Genomic DNA, 23,189 nt, shown 5'->3' with positions numbered 1-23,189 from the left:
ACTCGCCCTCTGTCTCCCCTCTCTCTGACTCGCCCTCTGTCTCCCCTCTCTCTGACTCGCCCTCTGTCTCCCCTCTCTCTGACTCGCCCTCTGTCTCCCCTCTCTCTGACTCGCCCTCTGTCTCCCCTCTCTCTGACTCGCCCTCTGTCTCCCCTCTCTCTGACTCGCCCTCTGTCTCCCCTCTCTCTGACTCGCCCTCTGTCTCCCCTCTCTCTGACTCGCCCTCTGTCTCCCCTCTCTCTGACTCGCCCTCTGTCTCCCCTCTCTCTGACTCGCCCTCTGTCTCCCCTCTCTCTGACTCGCCCTCAGTCTCCCCTCTCTCTGACTCGCCCTCAGTCTCCCCTCTCTCTGACTCGCCCTCTGTCTCCCCTCTCTCTGACTCGCCCTCTGTCTCCCTTCTCTCTGACTCGCCCTCTGTCTCCCCTCTCTCTGACTCGCCCTCTGTCTCCCCTCTCTCTGACTCGCCCTCTGTCTCCCCTCTCTCTGACTCTCCCTCTGTCTCCCTTCTCTCTGACTCGCCCTCTGTCTCCCCTCTCTCTGACTCTCCTGTCCTTGTTCTATCCTTTTCTCTCTCTCTCTCTCTCTCTCTCTCTCTCTCTCTCTCTCTCTCTCTCTCTCTCTCTCTCTCTCTCTCTCTCCTCTCTCTCTCTCTCTCTCTCTCTCTCTCTCTCTCTCTCTCTCTCTCTCTCTCTCTCTCTCTCTCTCTCTCTCTCTCTCTCTCTCTCTCTCTCTCTCTCTCTCTCTCTCTCTCTCTCTCTCTCTCTCTCTCTCTCTCTCTCTCTCTCTCTCTCTCTCTCTCTCTCTCCCCCCCAGGTCTGTTGTCTCCTTTCCCCAGAGATGTGAGCCCCAGCCAGGCCAAGGTCTACAAACAAGCTGGGTCTAACTCCCCAGACTACGGAGCTTGCCTGGTCACCACACTCCCATCCCCCCTTCAATGGGCATTCTGATGGTACCGATGAAGTATAGAGGGAATAATAAAACAAGAACTGAACTAGTGACTTCCTGCTGGGAATCCTGCTATGGTGTTCAGCAATGTGTGTTACACTAATACATCTCCCCCCCTTGTGTTTCCTCTTCTATAGGAACCTTTTCATTGTGTTTGTGTATTGGTGCTCAAAGGGTAAGTGTGTAAATGTTCATCCCTGAGGACTTCCTGAAGGAGACACACAGAGAGGAGGACGAAGAGCTCTTCAGCTGAGACCTGTGTGAATGACTACCCTGCTGAGGTTTGCCCATCAGTCTGGGAGTTTCTCCCAAACTTCTTCAAATGAATGAGTCACAGGCACAGCTCAAGACGTCTCTGTGAAGCAAAAGGTGACGTGATGTTGGAGGCACAACGCTTGGATGCCTCTGCCAAAATATCAGGCCTGCCAATGGCAAACAGGAGAAAACACAGATACACTGGTTAATTCAGCTTGGGTCTGGAGCCCTGGGAACAGCTTGGGTCTGGAGCCCTGGGCACAGTTTGGGCCTGGAGCCCTGGGCACAGCTTGGGCCTGGAGCCCTGGACACAGTTTGGGCCTGGAGCCCTGGGAACAGCTTGGGTCTGGAGCCCTGGACACAGTTTGGGCCTGGAGCCCTGGACACAGCTTGGGCCTGGAGCCCTGGGAACAGTTTGGGCCTGGAGCCCTGGACACAGCTTGGGCCTGGAGCCCTGGACACAGCTTGGGCCTGGAGCCCTGGACACAGTTTGGGCCTGGAACCCTGGGCACAGCTTGGGCCTGGAGCCCTGGACACAGTTTGGGCCTGGAGCCCTGGGCACAGTTTGGGTCTGGAGCCCTGGGCACAGCTTGGGCCTGGAGCCCTGGGCACAGCTTGGGCCTGGAGCCCTGGGCACAGCTTGGGCCTGGATCCCTGGACACAGCTTGGGCCTGGAGCCCTGGACACAGCTTGGGCCTGGAGCCCTGGACACAGCTTGGGCCTGGAGCCCTGGACACAGCTTGGGCCTGGAGCCCTGGACACAGCTCTCTTTGTGGGGGCATTATGACCTCCCTGCCCCCTAAGACAACCCAGATCTAGACACACTGGATGGCCCCATTTGCAGATATCTCAACTTTGAAACCATCTCAGGTCCAGTTATTCTCAGTGCATTAGTTTCCTATGAAACAGAGTTTGTTTCTGTTCTTCTCTGTTGAGCCCTTTGATTGATAATGACCATGTGATTCCTGCCAAACAGGCTTTAGAGTCAGAAGTGGAGAAGTTCACACTGACACTTCCAGCCCATGTCCAGTTCACACTGACACTTCCAGCCCATGTCCAGTTCACACTGACACTTCCAGCCCATATCCAGTTCACACTGACACTTCCAGCCCATATCCAGTTCACACTGAAACTTCCAGCCCATATCCAGTTCACACTGACACTTCCAGCCCATGTCCAGTTCACACTGACACTTCCAGCCCATGCCCAGTTCACACTGACACTTCCAGCCCATGTCCAGTTCACACTGACACTTCCAGCCCATATCCAGTTCACACTGACACTTCCAGCCCATATCCAGTTCACACTGACACTTCCAGCCCATGTCCAGTTCACACTGACACTTCCAGCCAATATCCAGTTCACACTGACACTTCCAGCCCATGTCCAGTTCACACTGACACTTCCTGCCCATGTCCAGTTCACACTGACACTTCCAGCCCATGTCCAGTTCACACTGACACTTCCTGCCCATGTCCAGTTCACACTGACACTTCCTGCCCATGTCCAGTTCACACTGACACTTCCAGCCCATGTCCAGTTCACACTGACACTTCCAGCCCATGTCCAGTTCACACTGACACTTCCAGCCCATATCCAGTTCACACTGACACTTCCAGCCCATATCCAGTTCACACTGACACTTCCAGCCCATATCCAGTTCACACTGACACTTCCAGCCCATGTCCAGTTCACACTGACACTTCCAGCCCATGCCCAGTTCACACTGACACTTCCAGCCCATGTCCAGTTCACACTGACACTTCCAGCCCATATCCAGTTCACACTGACACTTCCAGCCCATATCCAGTTCACACTGACACTTCCAGCCCATGTCCAGTTCACACTGACACTTCCAGCCAATATCCAGTTCACACTGACACTTCCAGCCCATGTCCAGTTCACACTGACACTTCCTGCCCATGTCCAGTTCACACTGACACTTCCAGCCCATGTCCAGTTCACACTGACACTTCCTGCCCATGTCCAGTTCACACTGACACTTCCTGCCCATGTCCAGTTCACACTGACACTTCCAGCCCATGTCCAGTTCACACTGACACTTCCAGCCCATGTCCAGTTCACACTGACACTTCCAGCCCATATCCAGTTCACACTGACACTTCCAGCCCATATCCAGTTCACACTGACACTTCCAGCCCATATCCAGTTCACACTGACACTTCCAGCCCATGTCCAGTTCACACTGACACTTCCAGCCCATGCCCAGTTCACACTGACACTTCCAGCCCATGTCCAGTTCACACTGACACTTCCAGCCCATATCCAGTTCACACTGACACTTCCAGCCCATATCCAGTTCACACTGACACTTCCAGCCCATGTCCAGTTCACACTGACACTTCCAGCCAATATCCAGTTCACACTGACACTTCCAGCCCATGTCCAGTTCACACTGACACTTCCTGCCCATGTCCAGTTCACACTGACACTTCCAGCCCATGTCCAGTTCACACTGACACTTCCTGCCCATGTCCAGTTTACACTGACACTTCCTGCCCATGTCCAGTTCACACTGACACTTCCAGCCCATGTCCAGTTCACACTGACACTTCCTGCCCATGTCCAGTTCACACTGACACTTCCAGCCCATGTCCAGTTCACACTGACACTTCCAGCCCATGTCCAGTTCACACTGACACTTCCAGCCCATGTCTAACACTGATGGTTGACATAAAAGTATAATATCACAGACGTGTTTCCACAGAATTTCCCATAATCTCATTTTTTTTGTGGGGGGAAAGTTCCAAAGCAGTTTCTGAGAAGAGCAGAATGACCTTTTGTGGTCTGGAATGCATACAGTATGACTGCTTGGCCTGCGTACTAGTTGAGTATAGATCGTTAATAATACCACAGCCAGTCTGTGTGGTTTGGTCTCTTTCTCTATTGTCCATTGTTCCAACTAATGTCTTAATGATAGGTCTTCTCCTGTGGGTTTATAATGTATTTCCCACAGCATTAAACACAACTTAGAAACTGGGTGGTTTGAACCCTGCATGCTGATTGACCGAAAGCCGTGTGTATGTCACGGGTATGACAAAACATTTGTTTTTACTGCTCTAATTAAGTTGGTAACCAGTTTACCAGACTCATCCCCAGACTCATCCCCAGTCCACATCATCCCCAGACTCATCCCCAGTCCACATCATCCCCAGACTCATCCCCAGACTCATCCCCAGACTCATCCCCAGACTCATCCCCAGTCCACATCAACCCCAGACTCATCCCCAGTCCACATCATCCCCAGACTCATCCCCAGTCCACATCATCCCCAGACTCATCCCCAGTCCACATCATCCCCAGACTCAACCCCAGTGCACATCATCCCCAGACTCAACCCCAGTCCACATCATCCCCAGACTCATCCCCAGACTCATCCCCAGACTCATCCCCAGACTCATCCCCAGTCCACATCATCCCCAGACTCATCCCCAGACTCATCCCCAGACTCATCCCCAGACTCATCCCCAGACTCATCCCCAGACTCATCATCCCCAGACTCATCCCCAGTCCACATCATCCCCAGACTCATCCCCAGACTCATCCCCAGTCCACATCAACCCCAGACTCATCCCCAGTCCACATCATCCCCAGACTCAACCCCAGTCCACATCATCCCCAGACTCATCCCCAGTCCACATCATCCCCAGACTCATCCCCAGTCCACATCATCCCCAGACTCATCCCCAGTCCACATCATCCCCAGACTCATCCCCAGTCCACATCATCCCCAGACTCATCCCCAGTCCACATCATCCCCAGACTCAACCCCAGTGCACATCATCCCCAGACTCAACCCCAGTGCACATCATCCCCAGACTCAACCCCAGTGCACATCATCCCCAGACTCAACCCCAGTCCACATCATCCCCAGACTCATCCCCAGTCCACATCATCCCCAGACTCATCCCCAGTCCACATCATCCCCAGACTCATCCCCAGTCCACATCATCCCCAGACTCATCCCCAGTCCACATCATCCCCAGACTCAACCCCAGTCCACATCATCCCCAGACTCAACCCCAGTGCACATCATCCCCAGACTCAACCCCAGTGCACATCATCCCCAGACTCATCCCCAGACTTAACCCCAGTCCACATCAACCCCAGACTCATCCCCAGTCTACATCATCCCCAAACTCAACCCCAGTTTTATCTATCTCCAGACACAATCCCAGTCCAATCCATTGTAGCCTGTTAGATCATCTGGGCTGTTTGTGTGCTTTTGGGTCTGGTACCGTCAGGGGCTGGACTGGTATCAATGGACTGGGTTTGCTTTACAGACTCTCTCACACACAGTTTTGTGAGGGAATACACTGAAGTAATTTCAGTTCCTTCATCTGCATTGATCTGAAAGCAACGGGTGGATGGAAGGGATTTCACCAGTGAGTGCTAATTAAGGAATGGAAAGCTAATTCCACAGGCTCAGTAGCACAATAGAATAGAAGGTTTGGCTTGTCTTTCATTGGCTAAACTACATGTTGTTGAGGACGCCAAGTACGGATTGGTTGACTTACCGAAGCCGAATGCAGCAGGAGCAGGGATAGGAGCAGACTGGACAGGAGTGGACGTGTAGAGACCGGTCACCAGCAGACCATCAAAATAAGTATTGGTGGAGACAGTCACTGTGGAGAGACAGAAAGAGAGAAATTTTTATTCATTTTGAAAACATTCGTTCAACAGTGTGTGTATTTTTTCTTTCAACAGGTCTCCTTAACTACATACAGTAGCTAATTGCCCAGTGTGATGTTTCACTATCTGACAGAGAACGTGCCTCACACCACCACTCCTCTCACATCTTCACTGCTGCTAACGAGACTAACGAGCCTAACGAGCCTAACGAGCCTCAGAACACAGGTGGTAACAAGGACTCTAGCAAGGCCGTTAGAGAGGGGAAAGTGAGAAGGAATCCCCTGAGGGAGGGTGGGGTGAGGCGAAGGGAAAGGAAGGGGGAGGGCAGGAGGGAGATAGAGTAATAAAGTGGGTGAGAGAGGTAGGAGGGAGAGAGGGGAGCAGGGAGATAGAGAGGGATAGAGGGGAGCATGGAGGCAGAGAGGGAGAGAGGGGAGCAGGGAGGCAGAGAGAGGGGAGCAGGTAGTTGGAGAGAGGGGAGGAGGGAGGCGGAGAGGGAGAGAGGGGAGCAGAGAGGTAGAGAGGGAGAGGGGGGAGCAGGGAGGTAGAGAGAGGGGAGCAGGGAGGCGGAGAGGGAGAGAGGGGAGCAGAGAGGTAGAGAGGGAGAGAGGGGAGCAGGGATGTAGAGAGGGAGAGAGGGGAGCAGGGAGGCAGAGAGGGAGAGAGGGGAGCAGGGAGGCAGAGAGGGAGAGAGGGGAGCAGGGAGGTAGAGAGGGAGAGAGGGGAGCAGAGAGGCGGAGAGGGAGAGAGGGGAGCAGGGAGGTAGATAGGGAGAGAGGTGAGCAGGGAGGTAGAGAGGGAGAGAGGGGAGCAGGGAGGCAGAGAGGGAGAGAGGGGAGCAGGGAGGTAGAGAGGGAGAGAGGGGAGCAGGGAGGTAGATAGGGAGAGAGGTGAGCAGGGAGGTAGAGAGGGAGAGAGGGGAGCAGGGAGGCAGAGAGGGAGAGAGGGGAGCAGGGAGGTAGAGAGGGAGAGAGGGGAGCAGGGAGGCGGAGAGGGAGAGAGGGGAGCAGGGAGGTAGATAGGGAGAGAGGTGAGCAGGGAGGTAGAGAGGGAGAGAGGGGAGCAGGGAGGCAGAGTGGGAGAGAGGGGAGCAGGGCGGTAGAGAGGGAGAGAGGGGAGCAGGGAGGCAGAGTGGGAGAGAGGGGAGCCAGAGTGGGTGTGCAGGTGCTGGGCAGCTCCAGGGGTGGTGGTGGCACACTGTCACAGATGCTACCTGCTATCACTGGGAAGTGTCATTTCACCCAACAAGAGTAACCCTGGAGCAGGTCAAGTGGAGGTCTGAGTCACATACTGTAGAGTAACCCAACATAACGTTGTCTGATACAACCAGCCACTGTGACATACTACTAACAAGCTAGAGAAATACAGTAAATTGAACCAGCTCATCCATATTGTGTCCGTAAAATGTATATAGTACTGTATGCATATACTACTGTATGTATATAGTACTGTATGTATATACTACTGTATGTATATAGTACTGTATGTATATACTACTGTATTTATATAGTACTGTATGTATATAGTACTGTATGTATATAGTACTGCATGTATATAGTACTGTATGTATATAGTACTGTGTGTATAAAGTATGTATGTATATAGTACTGTATGTATATAGTACTGTGTGTATAAAGGATGTATGTATATAGTACTGTATGTATATAGTATGTATGTGTATAGTACTGTATGTATATAGTATGTATGTGTATAGTATGTATATAGTACTGTATGTATAAAGTATGTATGTATATAGTACTGTATGTATATAGTACTGTATGTATATAGTATGTATGTATATAGTACTGTATGTATATAGTATGTATGTATATAGTACTGTATGTATATAGTACTGTATGTATATAGTATGTATGTGTATAGTACTGTATGTATATAGTATGTATGTGTATAGTATGTATATAGTACTATATCTATATAGTACTGTATGTGTATAGTATGTATATAGTACTATATCTATATAGTACTGTATGTATATAGTATGTATGTGTATAGTATTTATATAGTACTATATCTATATAGTACTGTATGTATATAGTATGTATGTGTATAGTATGTATATAGTACTATATCTATATAGTACTGTATGTGTATAGTATGTATATAGTACTATATCTATATAGTATGTATGTGTATAGTATGTATATAGTACTATATCTATATAGTACTGTATGTATATAGTATGTATGTGTATAGTATGTATATAGTACTATATCTATATAGTATGTATAAGCTGGAAGTAGAAGCCTAAGTGTTGATGTTCATTAGTTTACTCCAATTATGGGAGGGGCGGTGGGGTTAGGGGAAAATAATAAAGGAAAATATATATATATTTTAAATATATATGTATGTGTATGTGTGTGTGTGTGTGTGTGTGTGTGTGTGTGTGTGTGTGTGGTGTGTGTGTGTGTGTGTGTGTGTGTGTGTGTGTGTGTGTGTGTGTGTGTGTGTGTGTGTGTGTGTGTGTGTGTGTGTGTGTGTGTGTGTGTATGTATGTATGTATGTATGTATCAAGTCATGGCTTGTATTGGCTTGTATGATTGCCATGGTGACCAACCAAACAATTCACCCCAGTGTTCCCAGTTCATCCCAATTCATTTCCTGGTCTCGGTGTGGGATCCATCCAGTCCAGGAAACCCCAGTGTTCCCCTGGGGAAGCAGGTTAGCTAGCTAATGCTTTTCTGTGTATGCCTAACTCTGAGTGACAGGACCACAGCACCACATGACTACATTACTAGAGTTGCTGTAAAACTCCACTAGTCACATGACTACATTACTGGAGTTACTGTAAAACTCCACTAGTCACATGACTACATTACTGGAGTTACTGTAAAACTCCACTGGTCGCATGACTACATTACTGGAGTTACTGTACAACTCCACTAGTCACATGACTACATTACTGGAGTTACTGTAAAACTCCACTAGTCACATGACTACATTACTGGAGTTACTGTAAAACTCCACTAGTCACATGACTACATTACTGGAGTTGCTGTAAAACTCCGCTAGTCACATGACTACATTACTGGAGTTACTGTAAAACTTCACTAGTCACATGACTAGATTACTGGAGTTACTGTACATTTTCACTAGTCACATGACTACATTACTGGAGTTACTGTACAACTCCACTAGTCACATGACTACATTACTGGAGTTACTGTAAAACTCCACTAGTCACATGACTACATTACTGGAGTTACTGTAAAACTCCACTAGTCACATGACTACATTACTGGAGTTACTGTAAAACTCCACTCGTCACATGACTACATTACTGGAGTTACTGTAAAACTTCACTAGTCACATGACTACATTACTGGAGTTACTGTAAAACTACACTCGTCACATGACTACATTACTGGAGTTACTGTAAAACTCCACTAGTCACATGACTACATTACTGGAGTTACTGTAACTCTCGCTCTGTCTCTCTCCTCCCTCTCTCTCTCTTCATCTGTCAATCTCCTCCCTCTCTCTCTCCTCCCTGTCTCTCTCTCTCCTCCATGTCTGTTTCATCTCTGTCTCTCTCCTCCCTGTCTTTATCCTCCCTGTCTCTATCCTCCTTGTCTCTCTCCTCCCTGTCTCTCTCCTCCCTGTCTGTCTCCGCCCTGTCTCTCTCCTCCCTGTCTCTCTCTTCCCTGTCTCTCTCCTCAACAATGCAGACTCAATAATTTATCCACCACTCCCAGTGCATTATCAGACCCTATCCTCCTCTCTCCTACCCCTCTCTCCTCCTTTCTGTTTATCCAACTCTCTCCTCCTCCTCCTCTCTCCTCCTCCTCTCTCCTCCTCCTCTCTCCTCCTTTCTGTTTATCCAACTCTCTCCTCCTCTCTCCTCCTCCTCTATCCTCCTCCTCTCTCCTCCTTTCTGTTTATCCAACTCTCTCCTCCTCTCTCCTCCTCCTCTCTCCTCCTTTCTGTTTATCCAACTCTCTCCTCCTCTCTCCTCCTCCGCTCTCCTCCTTTCTGTTTATCCAACTCTCTCCTCCTCTCTCCTCCTCCTCTCTCCTCCTTTCTGTTTATCCAACTCTCTCCTCCTCTCTCCTCCTCCTCTCTCCTCCTTTCTGTTTATCCAACTCTCTCCTCCTCTCTCCTCCTCCTCTCTCCTCCTTTATGTTTATCCAACTCTCTCCTCCTCTCTCCTCCTCCTCTCTCCTCCTTTCTGTTTAATATCCAACCCTCTCCTCCTCTCTCTCTCTTCTCTCTCCCCTCTCTCCTCTCCTGGCTTCTAGTACTACATGTCATCTACATCCCTGCATTTTGTCTGATATAGGTCTACTTTTTGTACCCTGAACCTGGAAAACGACTGGATGTGCTTTTAAACGGATGCACATCCTCAGATTCCTGTCTCTGTAACACCATGTCCCTCTATCATTATACCACCACTGACTACTGCTATTCAATATGGTGTACCTTTTCTGTGTTGTATTTATCCACTAGTGTAACGGGTGGGGGAAAGTCCATTGTGTTTCTCAGGGAAGGAATTACGTGCATTTCAGTGTGTGGAAAGCATTACTACATTTATCATATTCAATAGGTTCCTGTATAGCACGTCGTAAAACTCTGAGAGTGCGTTCAAAAAATGCTCTCACAATCACAAGTCATTCTCATGCTTTATACTGAGAGAGTGTTGACGGCTTCTACTGTAGGCTGTTTCAGATACAAACAAATACGTTATCTGTTCAACAGATCTGTCCTGGAGGAAAAGATTTACTGTTGTGTTCATAATATGCAATGTATTCACATAGGAACAGGGAGACAGAGCTGCTTTGGTGTGATAATGTATTGATCTAGGAGCAAGGAGACAGAGCTGGTATGATGTGATTATGGACTGATCTAGGAGCAGGGAGACAGAGTTGTTGTGATGTGATAATGTATTGATCTAGGAGCAGGGAGACAGAGCTGTTATGATGTGATAATGTATTGATCTAGGAGCAGGGAGACAGAGCTGTTATGATGTGATAATGTATTGATCTAGGAGCAGGGAGACAGAGCTGTTATGATGTGATAATGTATTGATCTAGGAGCAGGGAGACAGAGCTGTTATGATGTGATAATGTATTGATCTAGGAGCAGGGAGACAGAGCTGTTATGGTGTGATAATGTATTGATCTAGGAGCAAGGAGACAGAGCTGGTATGATGTGATAATGTATTGATCTAGGAGCAGGGAGACAGAGCTGTTATGATGTGATAATGTATTGATCTAGGAGCAGGGAGACCACGCTGTTATGATGTGATAATGTATTGATCTAGGAGCTGGGAGACAGAGCTGTTATGGTGTGATAATGTATTGATCTAGGAGCAGGGAGACAGATGTTATGATGTGATAATGTATTGATCTAGGAGCAGGGAGACAGAGCTGTTATGATGTGATAATGTATTGATCTAGGAGCAGGGAGACCACGCTGTTATGATGTGATAATGTATTGATCTAGGAGCAGGGAGACAGAGCTGTTATGGTGTGATAATGTATTGATCTAGGAGCAGGGAGACAGAGCTGTTATGATGTGATAATGTATTGATCTAGGATCAGGGAGACCAAGCTGTTATGATGTGATAATGGACTGATCTAGGAGCAGGGAGACCAAGCTGTTATGATGTGATAATGTATTGATCTAGGATCAGGGAGACCAAGCTGTTATGATGTGATAATGGACTGATCTAGGAGCAGAGAGACAGAGCTGTTATGATGTGATAATGTATTGATCTAGGAGCAGGGAGACCAAGCTGTTATGATATAATAATGTATTGATCTAGGAGCAGGGAGACAGAGCTGTTATGATGTGATAATGGACTGATCTAGGAGCAGGGAGACAGAGCTGTTATGATGTGATAATGTATTGATCTAGGATCAGGGAGACCAAGCTGTTATGATGTGATAATGGACTACACTCTGATAAACTGTGTGTGTGTGTGTGTGTGTGTGTGTGTGTGTGTGTGTGTGTGTGTGTGTGTGTGTGTGTGTGTGTGTGTGTGTGTGTGTGTGTGTGTGTGTGTGTGTGTGTGTGTGTGTGTGTCTGTCCGAGTCCCCCGACAGGTGAATAGATAAGATCAGATCTGATTGGCTTATGAGTCTGATCCCTTTCATCTTTAGGTGAGAGAGGAGCAACACACACACACACATCTAAAGAGCAGGGTGGAGGGCCTTTGAAGGTATCCTTAAAATTCTTGTCTATACTCCATCTCTGACTGACCGCTCGCCAAGGGGAATAACAGGAGCTTCATCAACAACACTCTCATCCAAGACCTGGGCGTGTGTGTGTGTGTGTGTGTGTGTGTGTGTGTGTGTGTGTGTGTGTGTGTGTGTGTGTGTGTGTGTGTGTGTGTGTGTGTGTGTGTGTGTGTGTGTGTGTGTGTGTGTGTGTGTGTGTGTGTGTGTGTGTGTGTGTGTGTGCACATAGCAGGTGTTTGCATGGTTCATGGTTCAGCCAAACATCTGGGTAGAATTGGGGTCAACAGGGTGTCATCATTCAGCTCTGCTACAAATACAGATATATATATAGAGAGAGAGAGAGGGGGAGAGAAAGAGAGAGAGGGAGAGAAAGATGTATATATATATATTTAAAGAGAGAGAAAGAGAGAGAAAGAAAAAGAGAGAGGGAGAGAGAGAGGGGGAGAGAAAGAGAGGGAGAGAAAGATGTATATATATATATTTAAAGAGAGAGAAAGAGAGAGAGAAAGAAAAAGAGAGATGGAGAGAGAGAGAGAGAGGGGGAGGGACGGAGAGAAAGATGTATATATATGGAGAGAGTGACAGAGACAGAGAGAAAGAGAGCTGTGAGTTGGCAGCACACTTCATTACTGCCTGCCATAAGATAACTATGACATGACACTATATGCAACTATGACATGACACTATACTCAACTATGTCATGGCACTATACTCAACTATGTCATGGCACTATACTCAACTATGACATGACACTATACTCAACTATGACATGGCAATATACTCAACTATTTCATGGCACTATACTCAACTATGTCATGGCACTATACTCAACTATGACATGGCAATATACTCAACTATGTCATGGCAATATACTCAACTATGTCATGGCACTACTCAACTATGTCATGGCAATATACTCAACTATGTCATGGCAATATACTCAACTATGTCATGGCACTACTCAACTATGTCATGGCACTACTCAACTATGTCATGGCACTACTCAACTATGTCATGACACTATACTCAACTATGTCATGGCAATATACTCAACTATGTCATGGCACTACTAAACTATGACACGGCACTATACTCAACTATGACATGACACTATACTCAACTAGGACATGACACTATACTCAACTATGACATGACACTATAATCAACTATGTCATGACACTATACTCAACTATGACATGACACTATACTCAACTATGACATGACACTATACTCAACTATGACATGACACTATACTCAACTATGACATGGCAATATACTCAACTGTGTCATGGCACTACTCAACTATGTCATGGCACTACTCAACTATGACATGACACTATACTCAACTATGACATGACACTATACTCAACTATGACATGACACTATACTCAACTATGTCATGGCACTATACTCAACTATGACATGGCACTACTCAACTATGACATGCCACTATACTCAACTATGTCATGGCACTACTCAACTATGTCATGACACTATACTCAACTATGTCATGACACTATACTCAACTATGACATAACACTATACTCAACTATGACATGCCACTATACTCAACTATGACATGACACTATACTCAACTATGTCATTGCAATATACTCAACTGTGTCATGGCACTACTCAACTATGACATGACACTATACTCAACTATGACATGACACTATACTCAACTATGACATGACACTATACTCAACTATGTCATGGCACTATACTCAACTATGTCATGGCACTACTCAACTATGTCATGACACTATACTCAACTATGTCATGACACTATACTCAACTATGTCATGACACTATACTCAACTATGTCATGGCAATATACTCAACTGTGTCATGGCACTACTCAACTATGTCATGGCACTACTCAACTATGACATGACACTATACTCAACTATGACATGACACTATACTCAACTATGACATGACACTATACTCAACTATGACATGACACTATACTCAACTATGACATGACACTATACTCAACTATGACATGACACTATACTCAACTATGTCATGACACTATACTCAACTATGACATGGCACTATACTCAACTATGACATGACACTATACTCAACTATGACATGACACTATACTCAACTATGACATGGCACTATACTCAACTATGTCATGGCACTATACTCAACTATGACATGACACTATACTCGACTATGACATGGCACTATACTCAACTATGACATGGCACTATACTCAACTATGTCATGGCACTATACTCAACTATGTCATGACACTATACTCAACTATGACATGACACTATACTCAACTATGACATGGCACTATACTCAACTATGACATGGCACTAATCAACTATGACATGGCACTATACTCAACTATGACATGACACTATACTCAACTATGACATGGCACTAATCAACTATGACATGGCACTATACTCAACTATGTCATGGCAATATACTCAGAGGTTGATATCTTCTCTACAGGAACACTAGCAGAGTCAGATTTACAGCACTCCACCCTTCCCCTCCACCTCTTCATGTGTAGGGACCCCTCATCACTCCTCTCTTCCCCTCCATCTCTTCATGTGTAGGGACCCCTCAGCACTCCTCTCTTCCCCTCCACCTCTTCATGTGTAGGGACCCCTCAGCACTCCTCCCTTCCCCTCCATCTCTTCATGTGTAGGGACCCCTCAGCACTCCTCTCTTCCCCTCCATCTCTTCATGTGTAGGGACCCATCAGCACTCCTCCCTTCCCCTCCACCTCTTCATGTGTAGGGACCCCTCAGCACTCCTCTCTTCCCCTCCATCTCTTCATGTGTAGGGACCCCTCAGCACTCCACTCTTCCCCTCCATCTCTTCATGTGTAGGGACCCCTCCCTTCCCCTCCACCTCTTCATGTGTAGGGACCCCTCCCTCCCTCCTCCCTTCCCCTCCACCTCTTCATGTGTAGGGACCCCTCAGCACTCCTCCCTTCCCCTCCACCTCTTCATGTGTAGGGACCCCTCAGCACTCCTCTCTTCCCCTCCATCTCTTCATGTGTAGGGACCCCTCAGCACTCCACTCTTCCCCTCCATCTCTTCATGTGTAGGGACCCCTCAGCACTCCTCCCTTCCCCTCCACCTCTTCATGTGTAGGGACCCCTCAGCACTCCTGTTCTCCTGTCCTTCCTTCTCTTCTCTCCAGCACTCAGGTGGGCTTTGCTTTGGCCGGTTGTGCTTTGACCCTGACTCCTCCTTTCTCATCCCTCTCTTCTCTTTCACCTCATTCTGAGTAAGACCTCTCTACGACTGTTCTCCCTTCAGGCACTCAGGTAGGTCCTGTCTTCTGACCAACATGGACTCATCTCAACTGCACTCCTCCCTTCTCATCCCTCTCTTCTCCTTCTTATTCGGTGGTGGAAAAAAATACCCAACGGTCAGACTTGAGTAAAAGTAAAGATACCTTAATTGATAATAACTCAAGTACTCCTGAGGTGCCGACCTGTTGCACCTTCGACAACTACTGTGATTATTATTATTTCACCCTGCTCGTCATCTATGAACGTTTTAACATCTTGGCCATGTTCTGTTATAATCTCCACCCGGGCGCAGCCAGAAGAGGACTGGCCACCCGGTTTCCTCCTAGGTTCCTGTCTTTCTAGGGAGTTTTTCCTAGCCACCGTGCTTCTACACCTGCATTGCTTGCTGTTTGGGTTTTTAGGCTGGGTTTCTGTACAGCACTTTGAGATATCAGCTGATGTAAAAAAGGGCTTTATAAATGATTGATTGACTGAAGTCAAAGTGAAAGTCACCCAGTAAAATCCTACTTGAGTAAAAGTCTTAAAGTATTTGGTTTTAAATATACTTAAGTATCAAAAGTAAAAGTATAAATCATTTCCACATTTAACATTTACATTTAAGTCATTTAGCAGACGCTCTTATCCAGAGCGACTTACAAATTTCCAATTCCTTATATTAGCACAATTTTCGTGTTTTTCAAATTTACAGATAGCCAGGGGTACACTCCAACAATCAAACATCATTTACAAACTAAGCATTTGTGTTTAGTGAGTCCGTCAGATCAGAGGCAGTAGAGATCACCAGGGATGTTCTCATGATAAGTGTGTTAATTAGACAATTTTCCTGTCCTGCTAAGCATTCAAAATGTAACGAGTACTTTGGGTTGTCAGGGGAAAATGTATGAAGTAAAAAGTACAATATTTTCTTTTAGGAATGTAGTGAAGTAAAAGTAAAAGTAGTCATAAATATTAATAGTAAAGTAAAGTACAGATACCCCAAATAACGACTTAAGTAGCACTATAAAGCATTTTTACTTAATGTACTTTACACCACTGTTCTTAGTAGATACTTTACACCACTGTTCTTAGTAGATACTGTACTCCTGTTCAGATTAGGTGCCTGGGGGCTGGACCCCACACATGTCCCTTATTAAAGTCATCCACACTTCAGTCCCGTACCCTGCCTTCAGTAGGCCTATCCAAAGCCCTCCAACACACACATGAACGAACGTACACACACACAGACGCACAGACGCACACACACACACACACACACACACACACACACACACACACACACACACACACACACACACACACACACACACACACACACACACACACACACACACACACACACACACACACACACACACACACCCTGCAGTGCAGTGTGTCTTCCTATAGGCCTTGTACTCCAGCATGTAATATTGATGTAGCGCTGTGCTACGCTTCATTACATATACACACTGGCTGGTGCTCCAGAGCTCCTGAGCCTTCTACTCCTCAACTATTGATGGTTCTGGGGCTGCCTTACCCTCTACATGCCTCGCCTGGCTTCCTTCTACCCCCTCCTCTCCTCTTCTCTCCTCTCCTACCACCTAATCTCCTCTCCTTACCCCCTCTTCTCCTTTTCTTAACCCCTCCCCTCCTCTCCTCTCCTACCCCCTCCTCTCCTCTCCTTACCCCCAATACCCTCTCCTAGGCTCTCGTGTCCTAACAACTCCTTTTCTCACCTACCACCTCCTGTACACTCCCCTCCCCTCCTCTCCTCTCCAACCACCTCCTCTCCTCGCCTACCACCTCCTGTCCACTCCCCTCCTCTCCTACCCCATCTGCTCCTCTCCTCTGCTACCCCCTCATCTCCTCTCCTACCCCCTCCGCTCTTATCCTCTCCTACCCCCCCTCCTGTCCACTCCCCTCCTCTCCTCTCCTACCCCCTTCTCTCCTCCGCTCTTCTCCTCTCCTACCCCCTCCTCTCCTACCCCTCCTCTCCTCTCCCACCCCTCCTCTCCCCTCATACCCCCTCATCTTTCCTCCTCTGTTCTCCTCTCCCCTCCCCTCCTCTCCTACCCCTCCTCTCCTCTCCCACCCCTCCTCTCCCCTCATCTTTCCTCCTCTGTTCTCCTCTCCCCTCCCCTCCTCTCCTCTCCTACCACCTCCTCTCCTCGCCTACCACCTCCTGTCCACTCCACTCCCCTCCTCTCCTACCCCATCTGCTCCTCTCCTCTGCTACCCCCTCATCTCCTCTCCTACCCCCTCCGCTCTTCTCCTCTCCTACCCCCCTCCTGTCCACTCCCCTCCTCTCCTCTCCTACCCCCTCCACTCCTCTCCTCTCCTACCCCCTTCTCTCATCCGCTCTTCTCCTCTCCTACCCCCTCCTCTCCTACCCCTCCTCTCCTCTCCCACCCCTCCTCTCCCCTCATACCCCCTCATCTTTCCTCCTCTGTTCTCTTCTCCTACCCCCTCCTCTCCTCATCCCTCTCTGGGTCTGACAGGAGAAGGGTCAACCAGCCCACTCGTGTATATATCCAAGTTATTACCTTGTATTACCTCGTACAGAGTCCATGTGCAGTGGTACGGGGTAATAACTTGGATATATACAGGGGGTACCAGTACAGAGTCCATGTGCAGGGGTACATGTAGATATGTACATATACAGTGGGGAGAACAAGTATTTGATACACTGCCGATTTTGCAGGTTTTCCTACTTACAAAGCATGTAGAGGTCTGTAATTTTTATCATAGTTACACTTCAACTGTGAGAGACGGAATCTAAAACAAAAATCCAGAAAATCACATTGTATGATTTTTAAGTAATTAATTTGCATTTTATTGCATGACATAAGTATTTGATCACCTACCAACCAGTAAGAATTCCGGCTCTCACAGACCTGTTCGTTTTTCTTTAAGAAGCCCTCCTGTTCTCCACTCATTACCTGTATTAACTGCACCTGTTTGAACTCGTTACCTGTATAAAAGACACCTGTCCACACACGCAATCAAACAGACTCAAACCTCTCCACAATGGCCAAGACCAGAGAGCTGTGTAAGGACATCAGGGATAAAATTGTAGACCTGCACAAGGCTAGGATGGACTACAGGACAATAGGCAAGCAGCTTGGTGAGAAGGCAACAACTGTTGGCGCAATTATTAGAAAATGGAAGAAGTTTAAGATGACGGTCAATCGCCCTTGGTCTGGGGCTCCATGCAAGATCTCACCTCGTGGGGCATCAATGATCATGAGGAAGGTGAGGGATCAACCCAGAACTACACGGCAGGACCTGGTCAATGACCTGAAGAGAGCTGGGACCACAGTCTCAAAGAAAACCATTAGTAACACACTACGCCGTCATGGATTAAAATCCTGCAGCACACGCAAGGTCCCCCTGCTCAAGCCAGCGCATGTCCAGGCCCTTCTGAAGTTTGCCAATGACCCTCTGGATGATCCAGAGGAGGAATGGGAGAAGGTCATGTGGTCTGATGAGACAAAAATATAGCTTTTTGGTCTAAACTCCACTCGCCGTGTTTGGAGGAAGAAGAAGGATGAGTACAACCCCAAGAACACCATCTCAACCGTGAAGCATGGAGGTGGAAACATCATTCTTTGGGGATGCTTTTCTGCAAAGGGGACAGGGCGACTGCACCGTATTGAGGGGAGGATGGATGGGGCCATGTATCGCGAGATCTTGGCCAACAACCTCCTTCCCTCAGTAAGAGCATTGAAGATGGGTCGTGGCTGGGTCTTCCAGCATGACAACGACCCGAAACACACAGCCAGGGCAACTAAGGAGTGGCTCCGTAAGAAGCATCTCAAGGTCCTGGAGTGGCCTAGCCAGTCTCCAGACCTGAACCCAATAGAAAATCTTTGGAGGGAGCTGAAAGTCTGTATTGCCCAGCGACAGCCCCCAAACCTGAAGGATCTGGAGAAGGTCTGTATGGAGGAGTGGGCCAAAATCCCTGCTGCAGTGTGTGCAAACCTGGTCAAGAACTACAGGAAATGTATGATCTCTGTAATTGCAAACAAAGGTTTCTGTACCAAATATTAAGTTCTGCTTTTCTGATGTATCAAATACTTATTTCATGCAATAAAATGCAAATTAATTACTTAAAAATCATAGAATGTGATTTTCTGGATATTTGTTTTAGATTCTGTCTCTCACAGTTGAAGTGTACCTATGATAAAAATTACAGACCTCTACATGCTTTGTAAGTAGGAAAACCTGCAAAATCGGCAGTGTATCAAATACTTGTTCTCCCCACTGTAGGTAGAGGGTAAAAATGTCTAGGCAACAGGATAGATAATAGACAGTAGCAGCAGTGTTGGTAGTTGAGGTAATGTGTATATGTGGGTAGGGGGTAAAGTGACTTGGCAACAGGATAGATAATAAACAGTAGCAGCAGTGTTGGTAGTTGAGGTAATGTGTATATGTGGGTAGGCGGTAAAGTGACTTGGCAACAGGATAGATAATAAACAGTAGCAGCAGTGTTGGTAGTTGAGGTAATGTGTCTATGTGGGTAGGGGTAAAGTGACTTGGCAACAGGATAGATAATAGACAGTAAGAACAGTGTATCTGATGAGTCAAAAGATTTAGGGCAAAAAGGGTCAATGCAGATAGTTAGAGTAGCTATTGGTTACTATTTAACTAACTATTTAACTAACTATTTAGCTAACTATTTAACTAACTGTTAGCAGTCTCATGGCTTGGGGGTAGAATCTATTCAGGGTCCTGTTGGTTCCAGACTTGGTGCGCTGGTACCGATTGCTGTGCGGTAGCAGAGAGAACAGTCTATGACTTGGGTGGCTGGAGTCTTTGACCGTTTTTAGGGCCTTCCTGGAATAGAGATCCTGGATGGGCAGGGAGCTCGGCCCCAGTGATGTACTGGGTCATAAGCATTACCATCTGTAACACCTTGCGGTGGGATGCCAAGCAGTTGCCGTACCAGGCGGTGATGCAGCCAGTCAAGATGCTCTGAATGGTGCAGCTGTATAACTCTGAGGATCTGAGGGCCCACGCCGATATCTTTTCAGCTTCCTGAGTGGGAAGAGATGTTGTCGTGCCTTCTTCATGATTGTGTTGGTGTGTGTGGAACATGATAATTCCCTAGTGACAGGGACACAGAGGAATTTGAAGTTCTCGACCTGCTCCACTACAGCCCCGTCGATGTGGATGGGAGCATGCTTGGCCCTCCATTTCCTGTAGTCCACGATCAGCTCCTTTATCTTGCTGAGGTTGAGGGAGTGGTTGTTGTCCTGGAACCACATTGGCAGTCTCATCGTCTGCGATCAAGCCTACCAATGTTGGGTCGTCGGAAAACTTAATGAGATGGTGTTGCAGTTAGTATAAAACAAAATAATAGAATAGTATTGTTATTGACTTCAAGTGAAGAGGTGGTGCCATCTAATCGAGCTAAATAAGGCATAAGAGTCGTGGGTGAGTTCTAAGGACTAAGCACACACCCATGAGGGACCCCCATGTTGAGGGTAAGTTTGGATGATGTGTTGTTGCCTACCCTCACCAGCTGGGGGCGGCCCATCAGGAAGTCCAGGATCCAGTTGCAGAGGGAGGTGTTAAATCGCAGGGTCTAACTTATTGATGAACTTGGAGGGCCGTCGCTGCACAGTCAGGTCTCTCTAAAGATGTTCGATAGGGTTCAAGTCCGGTCTCTGGCTGGGCGACTCAAGGACAGTCAAAGACTTGTCCCGAAGCCAATCCTGCGTTGTATTGGCTGTGTGCTTAGGTTTGTTGATGATGTCTGTCACCTAGATGTCTGTTACCTCGATGTCTGTCACCTCGATGTCTGTCACCTCGATGTCTGTCACCTAGATGTCTGTCACCTCGATGTCTGTCACCTCGATGTCTGTCACCTCGATGTCTGTCACCTCGATGTCTGTCACCTAGATGTCTGTCACCTAGATGTCTGTCACCTCGATGTCTGTCACCAAATGACAGTCATCCAATATTCTGCAATATAAATAAGACCATAATCATGACAAAATCGTCCTCCCTCATCATAAACGGCACCGACCACCACTGCAGCCGATGTATGGAAAATCCAACTTGATTTATATTTATATTTATATAGATTTATATCAGTGTTCAGTCATGACTTTGAGAAATATAGGATATTGCAGTTTTTCAGATCACGATGACGGGACAGTCTCATCCAGTTTATTCTCCAGTGATTGCACGTTCTCCAATAGAACGGAGTCGAGAGGCGATTTATCCGCTCTCCGACGTGGTCTCGTCAGGTATCCCACACGCCGGCCTCCAATACGCCATCTTCTCTTCCTTCTTCCAGTGTCGGGGGAATTGGGTCTGGTGCACGATGATCGGCATGTGTTCAGCCTCTCACTCATCGAAGTAAAAGGCCTCATCCAAATGGAGGTTAGTGATCGTTGTTCCAGAAGCTCTTTTCGTTCATAGGAAACGATGGTGGAAACATTATGTACTAATCAGCACAACCCCCCCCCCCCCCCCCAAAATATAACAATTGGTCAGGAGCCAATTAAACGGCAGCTATTCACTCCACAGCGCCATTCTCACTGTTTCAGTGCAACCGGTCTCATTTCTGCCTGAGAAGGTTAGGAGCCTGTTCCTATGCCAGGCAGAGCGTGTTTGTGTTTTCCCTCCGTTTACTCAGTTAATATTTCAACTCTGTGTTTGCCAGTCACAGTGTGGGGTTATGGTCCGATGTAGCAGTGAATAGCTCCAGTGTTTTAGCACATATTTAGCAGGGGATATGTGTGTGTGTGTGTGTGTGTGTGTGTGTGTGTGTGTGTGTGTGTGTGTGTGTGTGTGTGTGTGTGTGTGTGTGTGTGTGTGTGTGTGTGTGTGTGTGTGTGTGTGTGTGTGTGTGTGTGTGTGTGTGTGTGTGTGTGTGAGCGGCGGATGCTGTAAAAACATCCCACGGTATTACAGTCGGGTCAGAGAGTGGATACATGGGAGGAAGTGATGTTGAAACTTTTATAAAGGCAGCATTGCCATACGGATGAACCTACAGGTGTTATTGGGGGGCCACTCCTGTACTTATAGAGGTGCTATAGAGGTGTTATAGAGGGGTCACTACTGTACTTATAGAGGTGTTATAGAGGGGACACTACTGTACTTATAGAGGTGTTATAGAGGTGTTATTGAGGGGCCACTCCTGTACTTATAGAGGTGTTATAGAGGTGTTATAGAGGGGCCACTCCTGTACCTATAGAGATGTTATAGAGGTGTTATAGAGGGGCCACTCCTGTACCTATAGAGGTGTTATAGAGGTGTTATAGAGGGGTCACTCCTGTACCTATAGAGGTGTTATAGAGGTGTTATAGAGGGGCCACTACTGTACTTATCGAGATGTTATAGAGGGGCCACTACTGTACTTATAGAGGTGTATTAGAAGTGTTATAGATGTGTTATAGATGTGTTATAGAGGGGCCACTCCTGTACGGTCGGTCTGGATGGACGGGCACTTAACTATAGCAGGGCGGACTGAGACTATGCTTCAAGAGGGCCACCATTGTTCCTGTTCCCAAGAAAGCTAAGGTAACTGAGCTAAACGACTACCGCCCCGTAGCACTCACTTCCGTCATCATGAAGTGCTTTGAGAGACTAGTCAAGGACCATATCACCTCCACCCTACCGGACACCCTAGACCCACTCCAATTTGCTTACCGACCCAATAGGTCCACAGACGACGCAATCGCAACCACACTGCACACTGCCCTAACCCATCTGGACAAGAGGAATACCCATGTGAGAATGCTGTTCATCGATTACAGCTCAGCATTTAACACCATAGTACCCTCCAAACTCGTCATCAAGCTCGAGACCCTGGGTCTCGACCCCGCCCTGTGCAACTGGGTCCTGGACTTCCTGAC

At 47.4% G+C, this 23,189-nt stretch overlaps 1 protein-coding gene across 1 annotated transcript in view; it reads right to left on the bottom strand.

The window, feature by feature from the left end:
• LOC139584249 (reelin-like) overlaps positions 1–23,189 on the bottom strand; it is a 356,507-nt gene that overhangs the window by 271,084 nt on the left and 62,234 nt on the right. The window contains exon 2 of the mRNA XM_071415869.1: positions 5,739–5,846. Within this exon, the coding sequence (XP_071271970.1) occupies positions 5,739–5,846 (108 nt within the window). The remainder of the gene's footprint in view (positions 1–5,738; positions 5,847–23,189) is intronic.

This window comes from Salvelinus alpinus, chromosome 9 (assembly GCF_045679555.1).
Source record: "Salvelinus alpinus chromosome 9, SLU_Salpinus.1, whole genome shotgun sequence".
Lineage (NCBI taxonomy): Eukaryota > Metazoa > Chordata > Actinopteri > Salmoniformes > Salmonidae > Salvelinus > Salvelinus alpinus.
This window is presented reverse-complemented; position numbering and strand designations above follow the sequence as displayed.